This window comes from Hemicordylus capensis, chromosome 2 (genome assembly GCF_027244095.1).
Source record: "Hemicordylus capensis ecotype Gifberg chromosome 2, rHemCap1.1.pri, whole genome shotgun sequence".
Taxonomy (NCBI): Eukaryota; Metazoa; Chordata; class Lepidosauria; order Squamata; family Cordylidae; genus Hemicordylus; species Hemicordylus capensis.
In genome coordinates this window covers 45749234-45765150 of record NC_069658.1, presented here as the reverse complement: position 1 = coordinate 45765150, position 15917 = coordinate 45749234, and the positions used below count along the sequence as shown (strand labels likewise).

General features: G+C 43.1%; 1 protein-coding gene across 2 annotated transcripts in view; it reads right to left on the bottom strand.

Moving 5' to 3' along the window:
* The window catches only part of HOMER1 (homer scaffold protein 1), a 137024-nt gene that overhangs the window by 36667 nt on the left and 84440 nt on the right, over positions 1-15917 (bottom strand). For both annotated transcript variants that reach the window (XM_053297500.1, XM_053297501.1), the window contains exon 6: positions 3983-4139. In XM_053297500.1, the coding sequence (XP_053153475.1) occupies positions 3983-4139 (157 nt within the window). The remainder of the gene's footprint in view (positions 1-3982; positions 4140-15917) is intronic.

The following is a 15917-nucleotide window of genomic DNA, read 5'->3' as shown; positions in this document are numbered from 1 at the left end:
TGTAACTGATGGCCCATGACTGGCTGGGAGACCGTGCTGCCTTTGCTGGGGTTATAGATTTGCTCCCTCCAGCAGGTTTGGTGTCAGGGCTGGACTAAAGGCAGCAAATCAGAAGTGGGAAGCAAGCTCGGTGTCAGGACTGAAGTTAAAAATCAAGATCAAGGAATGAAGCCAAAAGTCAGGACTGAGAAGTCAAGGCCAAAGTCAGAAACAAAGTGTAACAGAGAGAAGAGCTTGGTGCTCAGGCAAAGCCCAACCCAGAGAGGAAGCCCTTAATAGTCCTTCCTGTTCAGAAGGATCAAACTGCCACCCTGGGTGGGTGGGGCCGGTCCAGAGCCTGAGAACCTTGTATCCATGTGATAGTCCCAGGGTGCAGTTAGGGCAACTCCCCCTAGCGGGCAGCTGCTAAGAGTACCAAATAGCTCCAGCCCGGGCTATTCCTGACACTTGACCAGGTGGCCAATCCTCCGATTTTCAGGCTGATAGGACAATATCCATTGGAGAACTTGCTGATGACCAATCAGAACCCACCTCAGGTACTTGGTTTCTGTGGAAGGTTTCCATATCAGTTACAACCTGGAACTGAATAGTGTCATGCACGTTTCCCTCTTCAAGCAGTGAGAAGCTCTAGGAGTGCACCACTTCTCAGATTCTGGCTTCCTTTGGAGGAGAGACGATGGGAGGTTTGCAAAAATATTTGGCTTATTTACAAATAGGAACATAGGAAGCTGCCATATACTGAGTCAGACCATTGGTCCATCTAGCTCAGTATTGTCTTCATAGACTGGCAGCAGCTTCTCCAAGGTTGCAGGCAGGAATCTCTCTCAGCCCTATCTTGGAGAAGCCAGGGAGGGAACTTGAAACCTTCTGAGGCTCTTCCCAGAGCGGATCCCTGAGGGGAATATCTTACAGTGCTCACACTTCTAGTCTCCCATTCATATGCAACCAGGGCAGACCTTGCTTAGCTAAGGGGACAAATCATGCTTGCTACCACAGGACCAGCTCTCCTCTCCTGTATACAAGTTAAGCATTTGGCGGAGTTAATTATATACAACTTAAGCATTATTTTATTTATTTTATTTAAAAATATTTCTATACCACCCAAAACTTGCATCTCCGGGCAGTTTACAATTAAACACAATTAGACAGCAGAGCACTCCTATGAGCAGCAACAGGTTACATCAGATCCCCAGAGAGAAAACCCTGAGCCTTATGGGCTTCAGTTCTCTATCCAGCTTCTCTAAAGGTCAGTGGCTAACATCCTGATTAATGGAGCACTTGTCTTTCTAGGAGCTGTGGGGGTGCAATGGGAGCCCTTGCACAACTACTCCTGTCCCCCTGCATGAGCGCAGTTGCACCAGAGCCTTTAGACTCCAGAGTGCTCACTGTGCTCTGGAAAGGCTCTGTGTAATTGGAAACACGTCACTGTGGGCCATCTTCTCCCTATCTGCCATTTCTCCTATCTGCTCAGAATGGACCCTTCCCAAATTCACCTTCAGAAAAAGCTACTCTTAAGGTGACGTTGAGTCACCTTAAGTGGTGCAGCAGGGAAATGCTTGACTAACAAGCAGAAGGTTGCCGGTTCGAATCCCCGCTGGTATTTTATTGAGCAGCAGTGATATAGGAAGATGCTGAAAGGCATCAGCTCATACTGCTCAGGAGGAGGCAATGGTAAACCCCTCCTGTATTCTACCAAAGACAACCACAGGGCTCTGTAGGCACCAGGAGTCAAAATCGACTTGATGGCACACTTTACCTTTACTTTAAGGTTACGTTACAAGCATTTGCTTGTCAGGTGTATTTTATCTGTTAGGAATGTTTGATGTGAAGATGGTGAGGGCAAATTCCAGGGGGACTTGCTGCTCTAAAAATATTACATGTGTTTTCACCCTCAGAGTATCTTATTCATGTACCAACTGATTGTGCCTTAGTTTACCTTTCTGAGAATTACAGAGAAAGAACAGGTGTTAGGCTGGGCCTTATGAGACAAATGTACCAAAACAGATGATAAAGGAAACAATGGGAAATGAACAAGATGGAAGATAATACATTTGAATTTTGACCCACTGGTCGGTAGTGTGAATTTCTTAAGTTGGTTCTGAGTTGATGGTAAGCCAGCAGCCTGCTATGTAGCCCCTAAAGAGAAAAGTTCATAGACAGGTGGCAACAAAAGCCCATCCTCTGGCATCATGCTTGTCGTGTCTTCGCTGAGATGCTTTGCCCTCATGATCTATCCTGCTTTTCTCCATGGAGCATTTTCAGTTTATAGAGTTTATAGTTTATAGAGATACGATAGGCTTTCCAGTGGCTGACATCCCAATAAATCCATGCATGCAAGTTACATAGCTGAGCAGATGCCCCAAGTTGCTCAATCAATTTCTTGTGCTCTCGTGCTTGCACAACAAGGATGGTGGGAAGCTTTGCATCATATACAGACTGAAGAATAGTTTTGTAGCAGGAGGCGTGCCACAAGCTGTGCCCTGTGGCACCAGCGCCACACACCACTCTGGAATACAAGCTCTTGACATACTGGAAATAGCTAGAGCAGCAACCTTGCACTAATGCAACATGTATGCACTAGTACAGTGTTAGTCTGGATGTCAGCCAATGATTCTAAATGGGCATAAGCACACACATTCTGGGTTGGATTGTGGGCATGATCCACATATAACTCAGCAGCAGTTACAACAGTAGAGAGGTTCAAAGGAAGTGGATCATCACAGTACACAGCTGAGCTGCATGAAGAGGCAGAGTCAACAAGTTCACACCACACCAGGACATAGATACAGTTTTGGATCAAACCTGCCTGTCTTTTCTGTATCGTTTCTCTCAGGATCTGGCCAAGAACACAGCACCACAGGTTCCTCTTAGTAATACATACTGATGGGCTGATATGTCCGAGTCATCTTGTACCACTGACACAGCACTATAGGTTCCTCTTAGTAATACATATTGCGGGGGGGGGGACTTCTTAGGTAAAAATAAATGTATATGCAATAAATAATAATGTAGACATTTCATACTGTGGTGGTGGGTGGAGGGAGAATCACTGGAGAAGTTAACATATTAGAATATTGTTAATATGTTTCTTTTCAAAAACTGAAAATAAAATTCAACTGGTATGAATGTAGATAGTTGTGAGGTGAACTGATAAGCCCATTAAAACAGTACTAGCTGAACCTGCACAGAGCATCTGTGCGCTAGGACTTTGTTGCTCTCCTCCCCACCGCAACAGCCCCTGCTTTGTTGCTCAGTGTCAGCCACCCAATCTCAGCTGCCCCTCCCTGCTGCTTGCTCACTTGCCCACTCCCTGCCGCTTGCTTGCTCCCTGCTTGCTTGCCCCTCCCTGCTGCTCACTCGCTCACTCACCCTCCCCACCGCTCGCTCACTCACTCACTTGCCCCTCCCTACTGCTCACTCGCCCACTCCCCACCATTCACTCACTCACTCACCCCCTCCCCACCGCATGATCACTCACTCACCCCTTCCTCGTGGCTTGCTCACTCACTTTCCCTCTCCCCATTCACTCACTCACCCCTCCCTGCCTGCTCATTCACTTGGCCCTCCCTGCCACTTGCTCACTCACTCGCCCCCTCTCCACCACTCGCTCACTCACTCGACCTCTCCCTGCCACTTGCTCACTCACTCGCCCCCTCTCCACCACTCGCTCACTCACTCGACCTCTCCCTGCCACTTGCTCACTCACTCGCCCCCTCTCCACCACTCGCTCACTCACTCGACCTCTCCCTGCCACTTGCTCACTCACTCGCCCCCTACCCACTCCTTTTCCCTATCTGCATATGGAATCCTCACTGCCTAATCACCATGGTGCTACTGTTCTGTTATCTCCTATGGGTAAAGCACTGTGTGGGCGGGGCTTGCCACGTACGACCTTAGTGTGTTATATATATAGTACAGCACCTTACTTCATAACAGAGTGGTAGATTCACTAATCCCACACATTCAAGTGTTTTAAACTCACCCGCTTATGTAGACGTTCTGCTTCCTCCTGATATGCGGCAAGCTGTTGTTTCCATTGTTTCACATTGGCAGTGGACTCGAGAAGAGCTGCTGTAAGCTTGGCATTGTTACCCTTGAGTGTGGCGAGTTCTGCCTCCCAGTGCTTGCTGATTGCCGAACTGGGGACAAAAGAAGAGCCATCACAATAGTGGAAATGACAACATTCCTGGCTTTGCTCTTGCTTTGTAGCACATACCAAGCAGCTATCTTCACAACTCAACAGGGCTTGTTTTTTAACATCTATCTTTAAAATGCAAATGATGCACATGCTTTGTATGCAGAAAACACAGTGTGACGTAGCAGTTAAAGCACTAGACAGGAACGAGGATACCCAGGTTCAAATCTCCACTCAGCCATGATGTGTGCTGGGCAACCTTGGGCAAGTTACTGTATCTCAGCCTAACCTACCTCAGAAGACTGTTGTAAGTGTTAAATGGGGAAGGGATAAAAATGATATAGATTAAGGAAGTCCCATGTTCAGTTACTGGCCATCTCCTGTTGAAATGATCTCAGGTTATAGAGTTGGGAACGATATTACATCAAGCTACATATTATAGTCCATGAGCTAGTCAGTCCATGAGCCATCCCAAGGGATGAATACTCCTCTTTGTTATTTTTTATGTTCTACACCCCTAGAAGTGGAAAATAGGTGATAGCATTGTGATAACAGATGATAGCTTTCAATGTGTGATTGTGCTTTTATTTCCTGACTATCGGGACTTCAGTGGCCAAATGTGCAATGGTGTTTTAAAAGTTTTTAAAACATAAAAACCACCATAAAATTTCATCAATTTGTTAGAGGAATGGAAATGAAAATGGACAGCAATGTCCTCCAATGATGACTCCATAGAGAGAGTACAAAAGTATGTTCATTGTTACCCTAAACCTTTCCTCTGTGAAAAAAAATAACTGTTGCTTTACCCTAATTGTTTGGGAGCTGGGATAAAGAAGGGATAGTAACACAGAGGAAGTCGTTAAGTGCAACAATACGATGATCTATTTCCCATCTCTAGGGTAGGGTTGCTATACTCTGGCTTTCCAAATCTGGGTGCCTAATTTGCATATTATGTAAATTGGCTTGAAAATAATTTGTGAGCAGAATAGTGACTGCACGTTTTGCTCCATAACGCTGCTTCTACAAAGGCTAGAGCTTAGCTTTAAAAAAAAAAAAGAAACCTGAACTCCGGGCGAATCTGGGTGGGCTAAGCAATCTGGGTGAGATGCTTAAAATCTGGGTGGAACCCGGAATTCCGGAGGGCATGGCAACTCTACTCTGGTGGGGGGAGGCAGGTGATTAAGTAAAGTGTGCTATCGAGTCAGAGTCGACTCCTGGTAACCACAGAGCCATGTGGTTTTTCTTTGGTAGAATACAGGAGGGGTTTACCATTGCCATCTCCCACGTAGTATGAGATGATGCCTTTCAGCATCTTCCTATATTGCTGCTGCCCGATATTGGTGTTTCTCATAGTCTGGGAAACATACCAGTGGGGATTCGAACCAGCAACCTCTAGCTTGGTAGTCAAGTCATTTCCCCGCTGAGCCATTAGGTAAAAATCATTATGAGCATTTAACTCCTGGGATGGTACCAATGGCCAAAATTTTGAGGGCCTGGATATGCTGTCAAGGATGTCATTAGGCTTGGCATGCTAGTGCTCCTCTCCCCTCCCAATTTGTAATGGTGAGGGGGTGCAACCAAGATTCAGGCCATGGTGTATAGGGGCTATAGCCCTTTGCGACCACTCTGGTTTCCACCTGGATCAGCCTGCTTCCCATGGCTGCTATTTCCCCCAGGAAGCAAGCTGCCATTGGCTCTGTACATGGCCAACATTCAAATCCCTTGAAAACAGTGGCCTACATGATGTTCAAGGCAGCATCAGCATTAACAATCAGCTGGCGCTGCAGCATATGTAAAGAGCCAGCCATGGCAGTGTTGCGCAAGAGTGCAGTTGCACAACTACAGCTTACACCGTTTCCAAATTATGCTGTCTCCAAGTTCCATTGTACTACTGTGCATAATGTTTTACATAGTTGCACAACTGCACTCTTGTACAACACCAATGGGACTGGCTTTTATGTGTGCAGTAGTATGCTGATCAGCTGATCGGTAACAATGATGTTGCCTTGTGCATCATGTAGGTCAGTGTTCGTAAAATAAATATCTTATTATTGCAGATATGTAAATGATCATTCAAATTCTTATAACAGATCCTATGGAATAATTTAAGGTTAAATTATTAAAAGTAACTCTTAATCAGAAATGATTAAAATACTTCTCATTACTTTTCCCAGTATAGATGGGTTTAATAAAAGGTCAGTAATAAGTAACATGTTTAGCTTCATTATATTAGCTTAGTTCCCAGTCTTCTACATTCCAAACAGGAACAATGAAACAACAACATTCCACACCAACATTCCAATGTTAATAATACAAACATTATTAGAAACTGAAATATGTAAACTTTACTCATTTTATATCATGACTCTCAAAGCATTTGATTCAATGGAATTTTCCCTAGGGAAATATTATGAAGCTTAGGATACTTACTTCAGGATTCAGTTTTACTAGGACACTATTGCATTTCATTCTCAAGTCCTATTCACTGATTTATGTTAGTGATAACATGACATAATCATGCTATCTGTTCACAGTCTGTGTATAACGTATGCATGTAAGCTATTCACATGCTATGTACAACACATGTACAGCAGTACACTTCCTATCTGTATCTTGCAGATGGGGCCTGCATGAAGTTTCATATTTAAAGTGAATGTAAGTTCACTTTAAAAATCACATTAAAACATGTACATATATACAGACACCTGAATGCATGTACACGTCTGAATAGGGCTACAGAGATCAATGCAATTTAGTATAGCTATCTACTGCCAGATTTACAATATCATGACCCCCTCCACAATTCTTCTCATATTACAACCCTTCTCATATGGCCCATTGCTTTCAATGGGAGGTCACTATATCAGGAAGAAATTTAATCCTTTTTCTTGGGTCCCTAGTAGCAGGAAGTAATTGTACTTCCTGCCTCATCTTTTATTATCTACAAGAGTCTACTTGAAAATGATTGGTGTTTATAAACCACTTGTCAAAGGGAAGGTGTTTTGTTTTGTTTTCAAACTTTGCAACAAAAGTTACTCCATAAATTACTCCATAAGGCAGAACTTATGAAATTACTCCATAAGGCAGGGGTTCTCAAACTGTAGGCCAGTAAGCAACATTAAAAGGAGTTTGGGACGGAGTCAGGAGGGAGTTGCAGTTACCCAACATCCCTGAGGTGTGGGAGGATCAGGGGTGATAGGACAACCACCCAGCTCCTCACAAAACTAATGGTAGGCACAACAGCAGTGCTTCTCTGGCTAATGGGCTGGAAGAGAGTTCCGTCTAAGGAGACGGGTTTTAGCAAATGCCTGCCCTCAGCTTTGTAGGCAGTGGAGGAACCAAGTGGTTGCCAGCTCTGGTCTCCTTGCCTGTCTCTTTGTGCCTTTGAGACATTGGAGCAAGTCATCTTTTGGACCATTTTAACTTCCCAACTATTTATCTTCCTGAATGTTGAATTAGCGCACAAGTTGAATCTGTTAAGTGGGGAACCTATGATTTCTTTCACAACATTCTACTTGTATGGATCAGTTTACAGAAGCTCCTTCTATAAAAAGCAAATACCAATCAAATTCCTGGAATCCAAAATTAGTTTGGCAGTCTCAAACATCCTCTGCTAAGTGGGCTGAGATACACCTTTCAAAATGGTGGTTCTCTCATATTTAGCAAGGAAATAGCAACTGTTCCTATTCAACCCCAGCACAGTGTCCTTTCAGTGCCTGTTGCTGGCATCTTCTTTGTGTTTCTTTTTTAGATTGTGAACCTTTTTGGGACAGGGAGCAATCTTATTAATAAATAAATAAATAAATAAATAAATAAATAAATAAATAAAAACAACAAACCATTTTGAGAACTATTCTGTTGAAAAGCAGTATAAACAAACACACAAACGACTATGTTTGAAAAACTAAACAGGAGCAAGCATATTTATTGAATGTGTTTATTGAAAAGGTAAATGTGCTTTCTCTACCTAATCAAATCATTAGTTTTAATCATGGGGGTGGGGGTTGAGATTGTGTAACTTTATATATTATCGGGGGTGGGTCACTGTTTCAAAAAGTTTGAAAATCATCACCCTACATCCTTATTGGCTTGTGACCCTAATCAGAAGTCTGGCCATGTGAGCACATATAGTCATCAATAAAAGTATATGTCTTCAATATAGTCTATAGCTATATATTTATTTGTTTATTTATATCTATGTAAACCACTTTAGGAATCTTTGTTGAGAAGCGATGCATAAATATTCATTGTAGCCATATTTGTATCAATTACAAAAAGTGCACATATGCACAAACTGTATTTTCCCCTTTAAAAATGCATTTGAGCAGTGACCGGAAGGGATTGGGCCCCCACACACATATTTCAAGTGGAAAGAGCACAAATTAATCCATATATTTGCCATTCATAAACGATGCAGTGTGCATTCATTTGTGCTCTGGTATCTGAATCGAAAAAGAAAATTATTCTTAAGACGCATCCCTGGGTTTTCCATATTTCTCTCTTCCATAAATTCAGGATGAGAAAACAATAGAGCTGAACTGAATACATGGTACATGGTTTTCGTCAGCACTGAAAGGTCTCCCCATTTTGGGCCAGGTTTTGGGAATCACTAAGTAAAGAAGTATTTACCTATTTAAAAAGAATGAGCTTTGGTTTTCCTCACATTCCTGATTGATTAAGATATGATTAAGATAAGAGTCTACAGACCAAGGCATTTTGCTGCCTGAAGTGGAGCACCAAATGGCCTTCCCTTCCTTCCTTCTCCTTTCTCTTAAAATCACGCCTACTTCCAACTTCCTTTCAACTCTCTCTTCATTCCTTCGCTTTCTGTTAAATTGTCCCCCATTCCTTTGAGGAACAAATGTGAAATTAGGGAGAAATTAAGGCAAGTGTGACAAATGCCACAAAATATGCTTCCTGGAGAAGCCTGCTTCATCTTGCTCCATGGAAAGGTCAACCTTGCCAGTCCTGGAAGCATTTCCCATTATCAGGGCAAAAACAATCAGCTTTGTTTCCCCTCAGTGATGTCAGCAGCACATGGTATTGTGATATAACCACATTCATCATATGATCCTTGATTGCCTGGGATCACACTATGAGGGGGGAAATGGCACAGAATTATCAGCAAACTGCAGGAACAACAACAGTGAAACAAACACAGAAAAGTGAACACGCTGATTCGTCGCTTAGTGGTAGGGGATATTTGGTAAGAAGTATTTCACTCCCTCAAAAGTACTACTTGACCCTTGAAAACCAAAAGGGGTAAGCACTGGGTGCAGTCATGAAAACTAATGTAGTTGTGATATTTCATCATTTTGTCCTACACACTGGCCCCTAGAATCTAAAGAATCCCATAGCATTCTTTTGAAATTTAGGGATTAAGGATTCACTGCATAAGCCTTTTCTCTAACCTCTTTTCTATTTTACTTATATAACATGACCAATAATATATGAACTAGCAGAGTCCTGAAGTCAAAGATTTGGCTGGTTAGGCAAAATCAGTATTTACATTCACGCACACCAGCCCATCATTACCTTTTTGACTCTGCTGCCCCACATGTGGTTCCTCAGGCTCCCAAATCTCTTGCCTGCCCTTGTGTGAAGTTTTAGCGCACTCTGGTACAGTCCTTTGTTTTCTCAACTTCATGTGACCTCTGCTGTTTGCTTTCTGTATCCATCATTTCTTCACATCACCGCTTTTTCACCTTGCTACTTATATTCTATTAAGGATGTGCACAGAACAATATTTGTGTTGTGTTCCAACAGAAAGAGATCAGAACATTTGAAATGTGTTGGGACTCCAACATGGTGCTCTTCTGGCCTCTGCACATGTGCAGCAGCTGTCTGCATGGTGATGCTGAACACACAAATGTCTGATGCACATGCACAGAAGCCAGAGGAGTGTTATTTTGGAGTCCAAAATAGTGCTTGGAACACTCGGAACATTCTGACTCGGAACAAGGTCGTTCCATTCCGTGCTCGGAACAGGCCACTCATTTGAAGGGCATTCTGTTCTGAGCTCAGAACACTCGAAATGTTCTGCACATCCCTATATTCTATCCTATTCCCTTCAGTCACACAAATCCTCTATCTTCTTCCAAACTAAGTCTGCCAGCACTGTTGACTCTTGGCTCTTTACTCATTTTCTGCCAATAGGCTACCATCTTCTCTGTCCCTAGGTCACTCAAGTCCTTGCTGGTTTTTCAGAAACAAGTCCAATCTATTCTAAGAATATAGGAAGCTGCCTTATACTGAGTCAGACCACTGGTCCATCATGTTAAGTATTGTCTACACTAACTGGCAGTGGCTGTCTAAGGTTTCAGACAAAGGTCTTTCCTAGCCTTGTGGAGAGTCTAGGGATTGTACCTGGGACCTGCTGGATTTAAAGCAGATATTCTACCAATGAGCTACGGCACCATCCCCAGACGTTTTGTATCTTCCTGATGGGAAATTGAACCCTGGTCTCCCATGTGAATTCAATTGGTCTAGTTCAACTGGTCTTCAGAAGACAATTTTAATCTGCTCAGTACTTGCTCTTTTGACCTTTACTATACAATACTAATTTATTTTATTATTTATTATACAGTGCTGCTATATGTGCTAATTATAAAGTATTTATGCAGCCCTGTGAAATGTTCAAAGCATTTCACACACAGTTTCTTGTTGTAATCCCCACAACTCTGGAGAACAGGTATTTATTACCACCGCCTCCAATTACAGGTGGGAGGGATGAGGTGGAGAAGTCTACTAAGTAAGCTACTAAGTCACTACATAAGCTCATGACAGGGGTAAGATTCAAACCAGGGACTTCCCAATTCATCGGCCATCCTCTGAGCCACTGAGCTATACCAGTTCTCATTTTGAATTGTTTTTAGAGTGGAACAATTGGTTTTAATCTAAATCATTTTAAGATAAAAGAATGTTGCCTATTGCTATGAAATGCTTTGTGGCTTCTTTGGGCAGAAAGGTGACGGAAAGTGAATAAAGCAAGTAAAAATGGGCCTGCATAATGTGTTTCCCTATCCAGCTTTTCAACTGCCTATCCATCCCACCTTTTCCCTTAAAGCCGAATTTAATGTGACCTGGGAGATGTTACTTATCCCGATATATTTTCCTTTTGATTAAAGCAGTTGTATGTTTGTGTGCGCTATTTGATTGGAGCCACAGTGGTGGAGGAGCAGGGCTCAAATCCTTTCCCTTGCAATGCAGCCCTGATCCCACAACACAACTATTAGTCTCTGAGTAAAGATATGGCCGTAACACAAGTACAGCTAATTGTCAGGAGTGCAACTGTATCAGTTTCACGGGGGGGGGGGGAGTTAGACTTCCTTCTCCTAGTCCTAATCTATATATCTCCCCTGCATCCATTTATAAAATGAAAAAGATACTGAATGATGCATTCACACATCTCCCATGTCATCCTAAATCTGGCCCTTAGTCTCCAACTGATCCAGCCAGTCCGAGCCCTTTCACACGATCACGTGAGAGGGTTTGAGGGCAGGCAGTAGGGAAGGCTGCAGGAGCTTCCCTACGGATGACCCTGCTGCTGACTCTGGACATGTGGATTGTGCGCCCGGACATTCCGCAGCTGCCTCTGGCAGCGTGGGGGTGCAGGAGTTGCGATGCGACATCCCTGCCCCTAGAAATCTCACAATAAACCATGCGAGTGCACAGTGCATTGTGGGGATCACAGTGTCTCAGCATCGGCTGCACATGAGTAGTTAGATGCAGTTAAGGGTGCAAGTGTGCTCTTAACCTTGGCTAACTAGAGGGCTTCTTTGGCGGGTCGCCACTGGGATCCGCACAAATCCTGGCAGCCTAACATGCAGCTGGTCATCCCTAACCTGGGTTAGGCTGTGCATGAGAACAGCCTCTTTTTCTCTCTGGATGGGACCTCTTCCCACTCAGATTTTCCAGTCCTCAAGTTCCCTCTCTAGGCCCACCAAGTTTCTTCTGTTTCAACTGGTGGGAGGCTTTCTCTTTGGATCTCAGAGCATGATCTAATGCCACATAATACAGTCACCTTGCTGAATCTTAGAAAGTCTTGGTGTGGTCAGTGCCTGGATGGGAGACCCATGTATGGCACCTTTGGGGGTGGGGCTATAGCTCAGTGGTAGGGCATCTGCTTTGCATGAAAACGGCCCCAAGTTCAATGCCTGGCATATCTGGGTAGGACTGGGAAAGACTCCAGCCTGAAAACTTGGAAAAACCACTGCCAGTCAGTGTGGACAATACTGAGCTAGATGGATCAATGTTTTGACTAGGTATAAGGCAGCTTCTTGTGTTCCATAACCAAGGAGATCTTTCACTGAAGTTGAAGTGCCTGGACATTCTATTGCTGAGTTTGGACAGTCATCCCTTGCCAACCACGAGGGTTCCATTCTGGGAAAACCTCACCGTTGGCCAATTCGCGGTTGGTGAGCCACTGAAATCAATGGCAAACAGGGGGTTGTGGGGGTCATGGTTGCGAAAGGACCACAAAAATACAGCAAAATTTAGAAAAATCCCTTCAAATACCCCCATCAGTAAGAGGAGTGAAGGGGAACCCCAGAAAATCATCCTCTGACCCCCAAAATTCACCCCTGACCCTTGAAAATCATGAAAAGGGAGGAATAACTGTACTTCAGAATTAAGAAGTGTTCATTACTGTTCCTTGACATCTCAGAAGTTAAGACAATGACAGTAGGAACAGGGAGCTCAGAGTTGCTGGGAGAGATACGGAAGCAAGAAACAGTTTTAGCTTATTGCATATTGTATTCTATGGAATGATATACCGTTTCCTGGAAGAATAATGTTAGCCTTCTATTTCCCAATAAGCGCAAGTAATTTGTGCTTATGGTCAATGGCCCAATGCATTCTCTACAGGATCCTTTTTGTTGGTGCTCCCTTCTTGGGACCTCAAATCATGCAGAGATCCATTTGGCAGTGCTTGCTTAATATGGCTCAGGGCCAAACTAGACAATGTGCAGACTGCACGACTGGGGTGTGGGTGTGTGTTTAAATGTAAGCAGAAGTTGTACACAGGCTTGATCCAGATCAGGAGCATGGCGACTAGGGTGTTTTAATCCTCCCCGCCCCCTGCATGACTATTCACCAGAGGAAAGCTTCCTTCCCAGATCAAATAGCATTGATGGATAATCCCGAACTAAACTGTGGGTCTAATCTGGTTCAAGACGCTGTTTGGATGCTATTTACACTAACAAACAAAAATAGGCTCCTGTCATGTATTGTTGAGTTTGCTCTCCAAAGTGCAGATTCTACACTCACTGGGGCGCAGAAAGAATGCTCAGTCAGCTGTGACTATCACACTGCCTTTAGAACATTGCACAGGAACTGACATCTACAAATGAAAGATTGCTCACAAATAGATACTACCCACACAATCCTTCCATGGCAATACAGGGCATGGATAGATTTAGTGGCCTCTCCCAATATGTATATGTACATAGATGAGCATCAATGTTTACCAAATGTCGTGTGCCTGGGGCGAGAGGAAGAGCATGAGATTAGCGCTTCCTCCCACACTCCCCCATAAATATGGCTTACAAACCAGGGTGCTGTATGAATAAAACCACCCCACAGGCTGTTGGTTTTTTTTGTAAGGAGTCCCAATTACACAGCCCAAAAGGACCTAGGTGCACCCATCTGAACCATTAAAGCAACTTAACAGCACAATCCTATGCATGTTTGCTCAGAAGTAAAGAAGCCTTAGTGTACTGGATATGCAAGTGTAACTGCCCATGCCACGTTACCTATTTGATCAGACCCCCCCAAAAAAACCCAACCCCCCAAAAAAACACCCCACAATTTTTTTTAAAAAATAAGGCCTTTATTTACAATGTAAAATGTAATTACAGAGATACCTGCCTTTACATCACCTAAAGTTTACAGATACATTGCCACCAAAGAGTCCACATCCATATATCAAATGCAGTCTGGAAATATAACAGTTCAATACCCTAATCCTATGCTTGTTTACTCAGAAGCAAGTCCACTATGTTCAACAGGGCTTACTCATAGGAAAGTTTGCTTAGGATTACACCCTAAATGCCTTAAGAAATCTTTCTGGGCATATCAGCATAAGAAGTCTAGTTTTTCACTCTGGGAAATAGTCATTTTTGACTCAACACTGACACCAAGCTATTAGGATCACCTAGAAAATAGGAATATATTATCTTTGCTAATTGCCAATGTCTGGCATCCTTGTGAAACACACTCTCTCTATATCTATCTATCTATCTATCTATCTATCTATCTATCTATCTATGTATGGAGAAACTTGCAAGCATTTTAGCTGTCTTGCTTGAAGATGCAATCAATATAGCCATTGCTAATGTCTGATGGGTCAAGCCTTCCTGAACATGAGGGACAGGTCATACAAAGCTTTTACTGCATATTCACCATTTACATAGGAATATAGGAAGCTGTGTATACTGAGTCAGACCATGGGTCTATCTAGCTCTGTAATGTCTACACAGACTGGCAGCGGCTTCTCCAAGGTTGCAGGCAGGAATCTCTCTCAGCCCTATCTTATCTGTAGACTTCATCACATGGTGGCTTTTCTCACCCTTAAAGCTTGATCCATGATCTGCAATTCTGAAATGTAATACCAGAGCTCGTCTATCACAGAGATTATGCATCCAAAGCCTTGCACAGCACAGAGCAATCACTGCGCATTAAAGAGCTGCCATCCAAGCAGTGTTGCTTCAAAGGCAACAGACTATGGAACAGTGAATGGAGATCAAACTAGACATGATAATAAGTTATTGTCTAGTTACGGGTTCATTTATGGTCTAAAATAGCAGTCATGCTGGACTCCAAAGCAGATCAGGACCACAGTAAAAAGGTAGAGGATGTTTAATCCTGTACTTTTCACCCTGCAACATTCCTCTCAAAGCTGTGGACTCCCAAAGGTATCATTGTAGCTTTGGGGCCCATAGCAGCTGGGGAGGGCAGAGCCAGATTTCCTGTAGGGAAACTGTGCAGAGGTGGGAACATAGGAAGCTGCCATATGCTGAGTCAGACCATTGGTCTATCTAGCTCAGTATTGCCTTCACAGACTGGCAGCAGCTTCTCCAAGGCTGTAGGCAGGAATCTTTCTCAGCTCCATCTTGGAAAAGCCAGGGAGGGAACTTGGAATATCCTTCTGTTCCCAGAGTGGCTCCGTCCACTGAGGGAAACATCTTATAGTGCTCAGACTTCTAGTCTCCCATTCATCTGCAACCAGGGTGGACCCTACTTACCTAAGGAGACAAGTCATGCTTGCTACCACAAAACCAGCTCTCATAAACACTCCCCTACTCCATACCACAGTACCTGCTGAGCCCCCATATAGGTGCTACTTTAGAGTAGAAATATTCCCTAACAAGGTAATGATACATTTAACATCCTGTCTAGCTTGGTACCGGATACCAACAATAATATTCTAGAATTGTTCATCCATCTAACAGAAGTAATGGTAGTCAAAGTAATATTGGGTTTTGGAATGCCAGCACTTCAGGATCTAATCCTTTTCCATTTGGAAAGAACAATTTTCCCAAAAATGGGTAAAAACCTTTTTGTTTTGGTTGACTTTTGAAAATTAACTGCTTTATCTTCTTTGTACTTATATGGATTGCGATACTATGCTGTTTCTTTTTTGTTTTTATTGCTGATTAGTTTATTTAAATATTTTATAGAAGTTTTACTGTTTGTTTTTATTTATGAGCTGCTTTTGAAGTAAATATGGCAAATAGTATATCAATGTTTTAAAACGATTATAGAAGGAATGATAATCAATTCC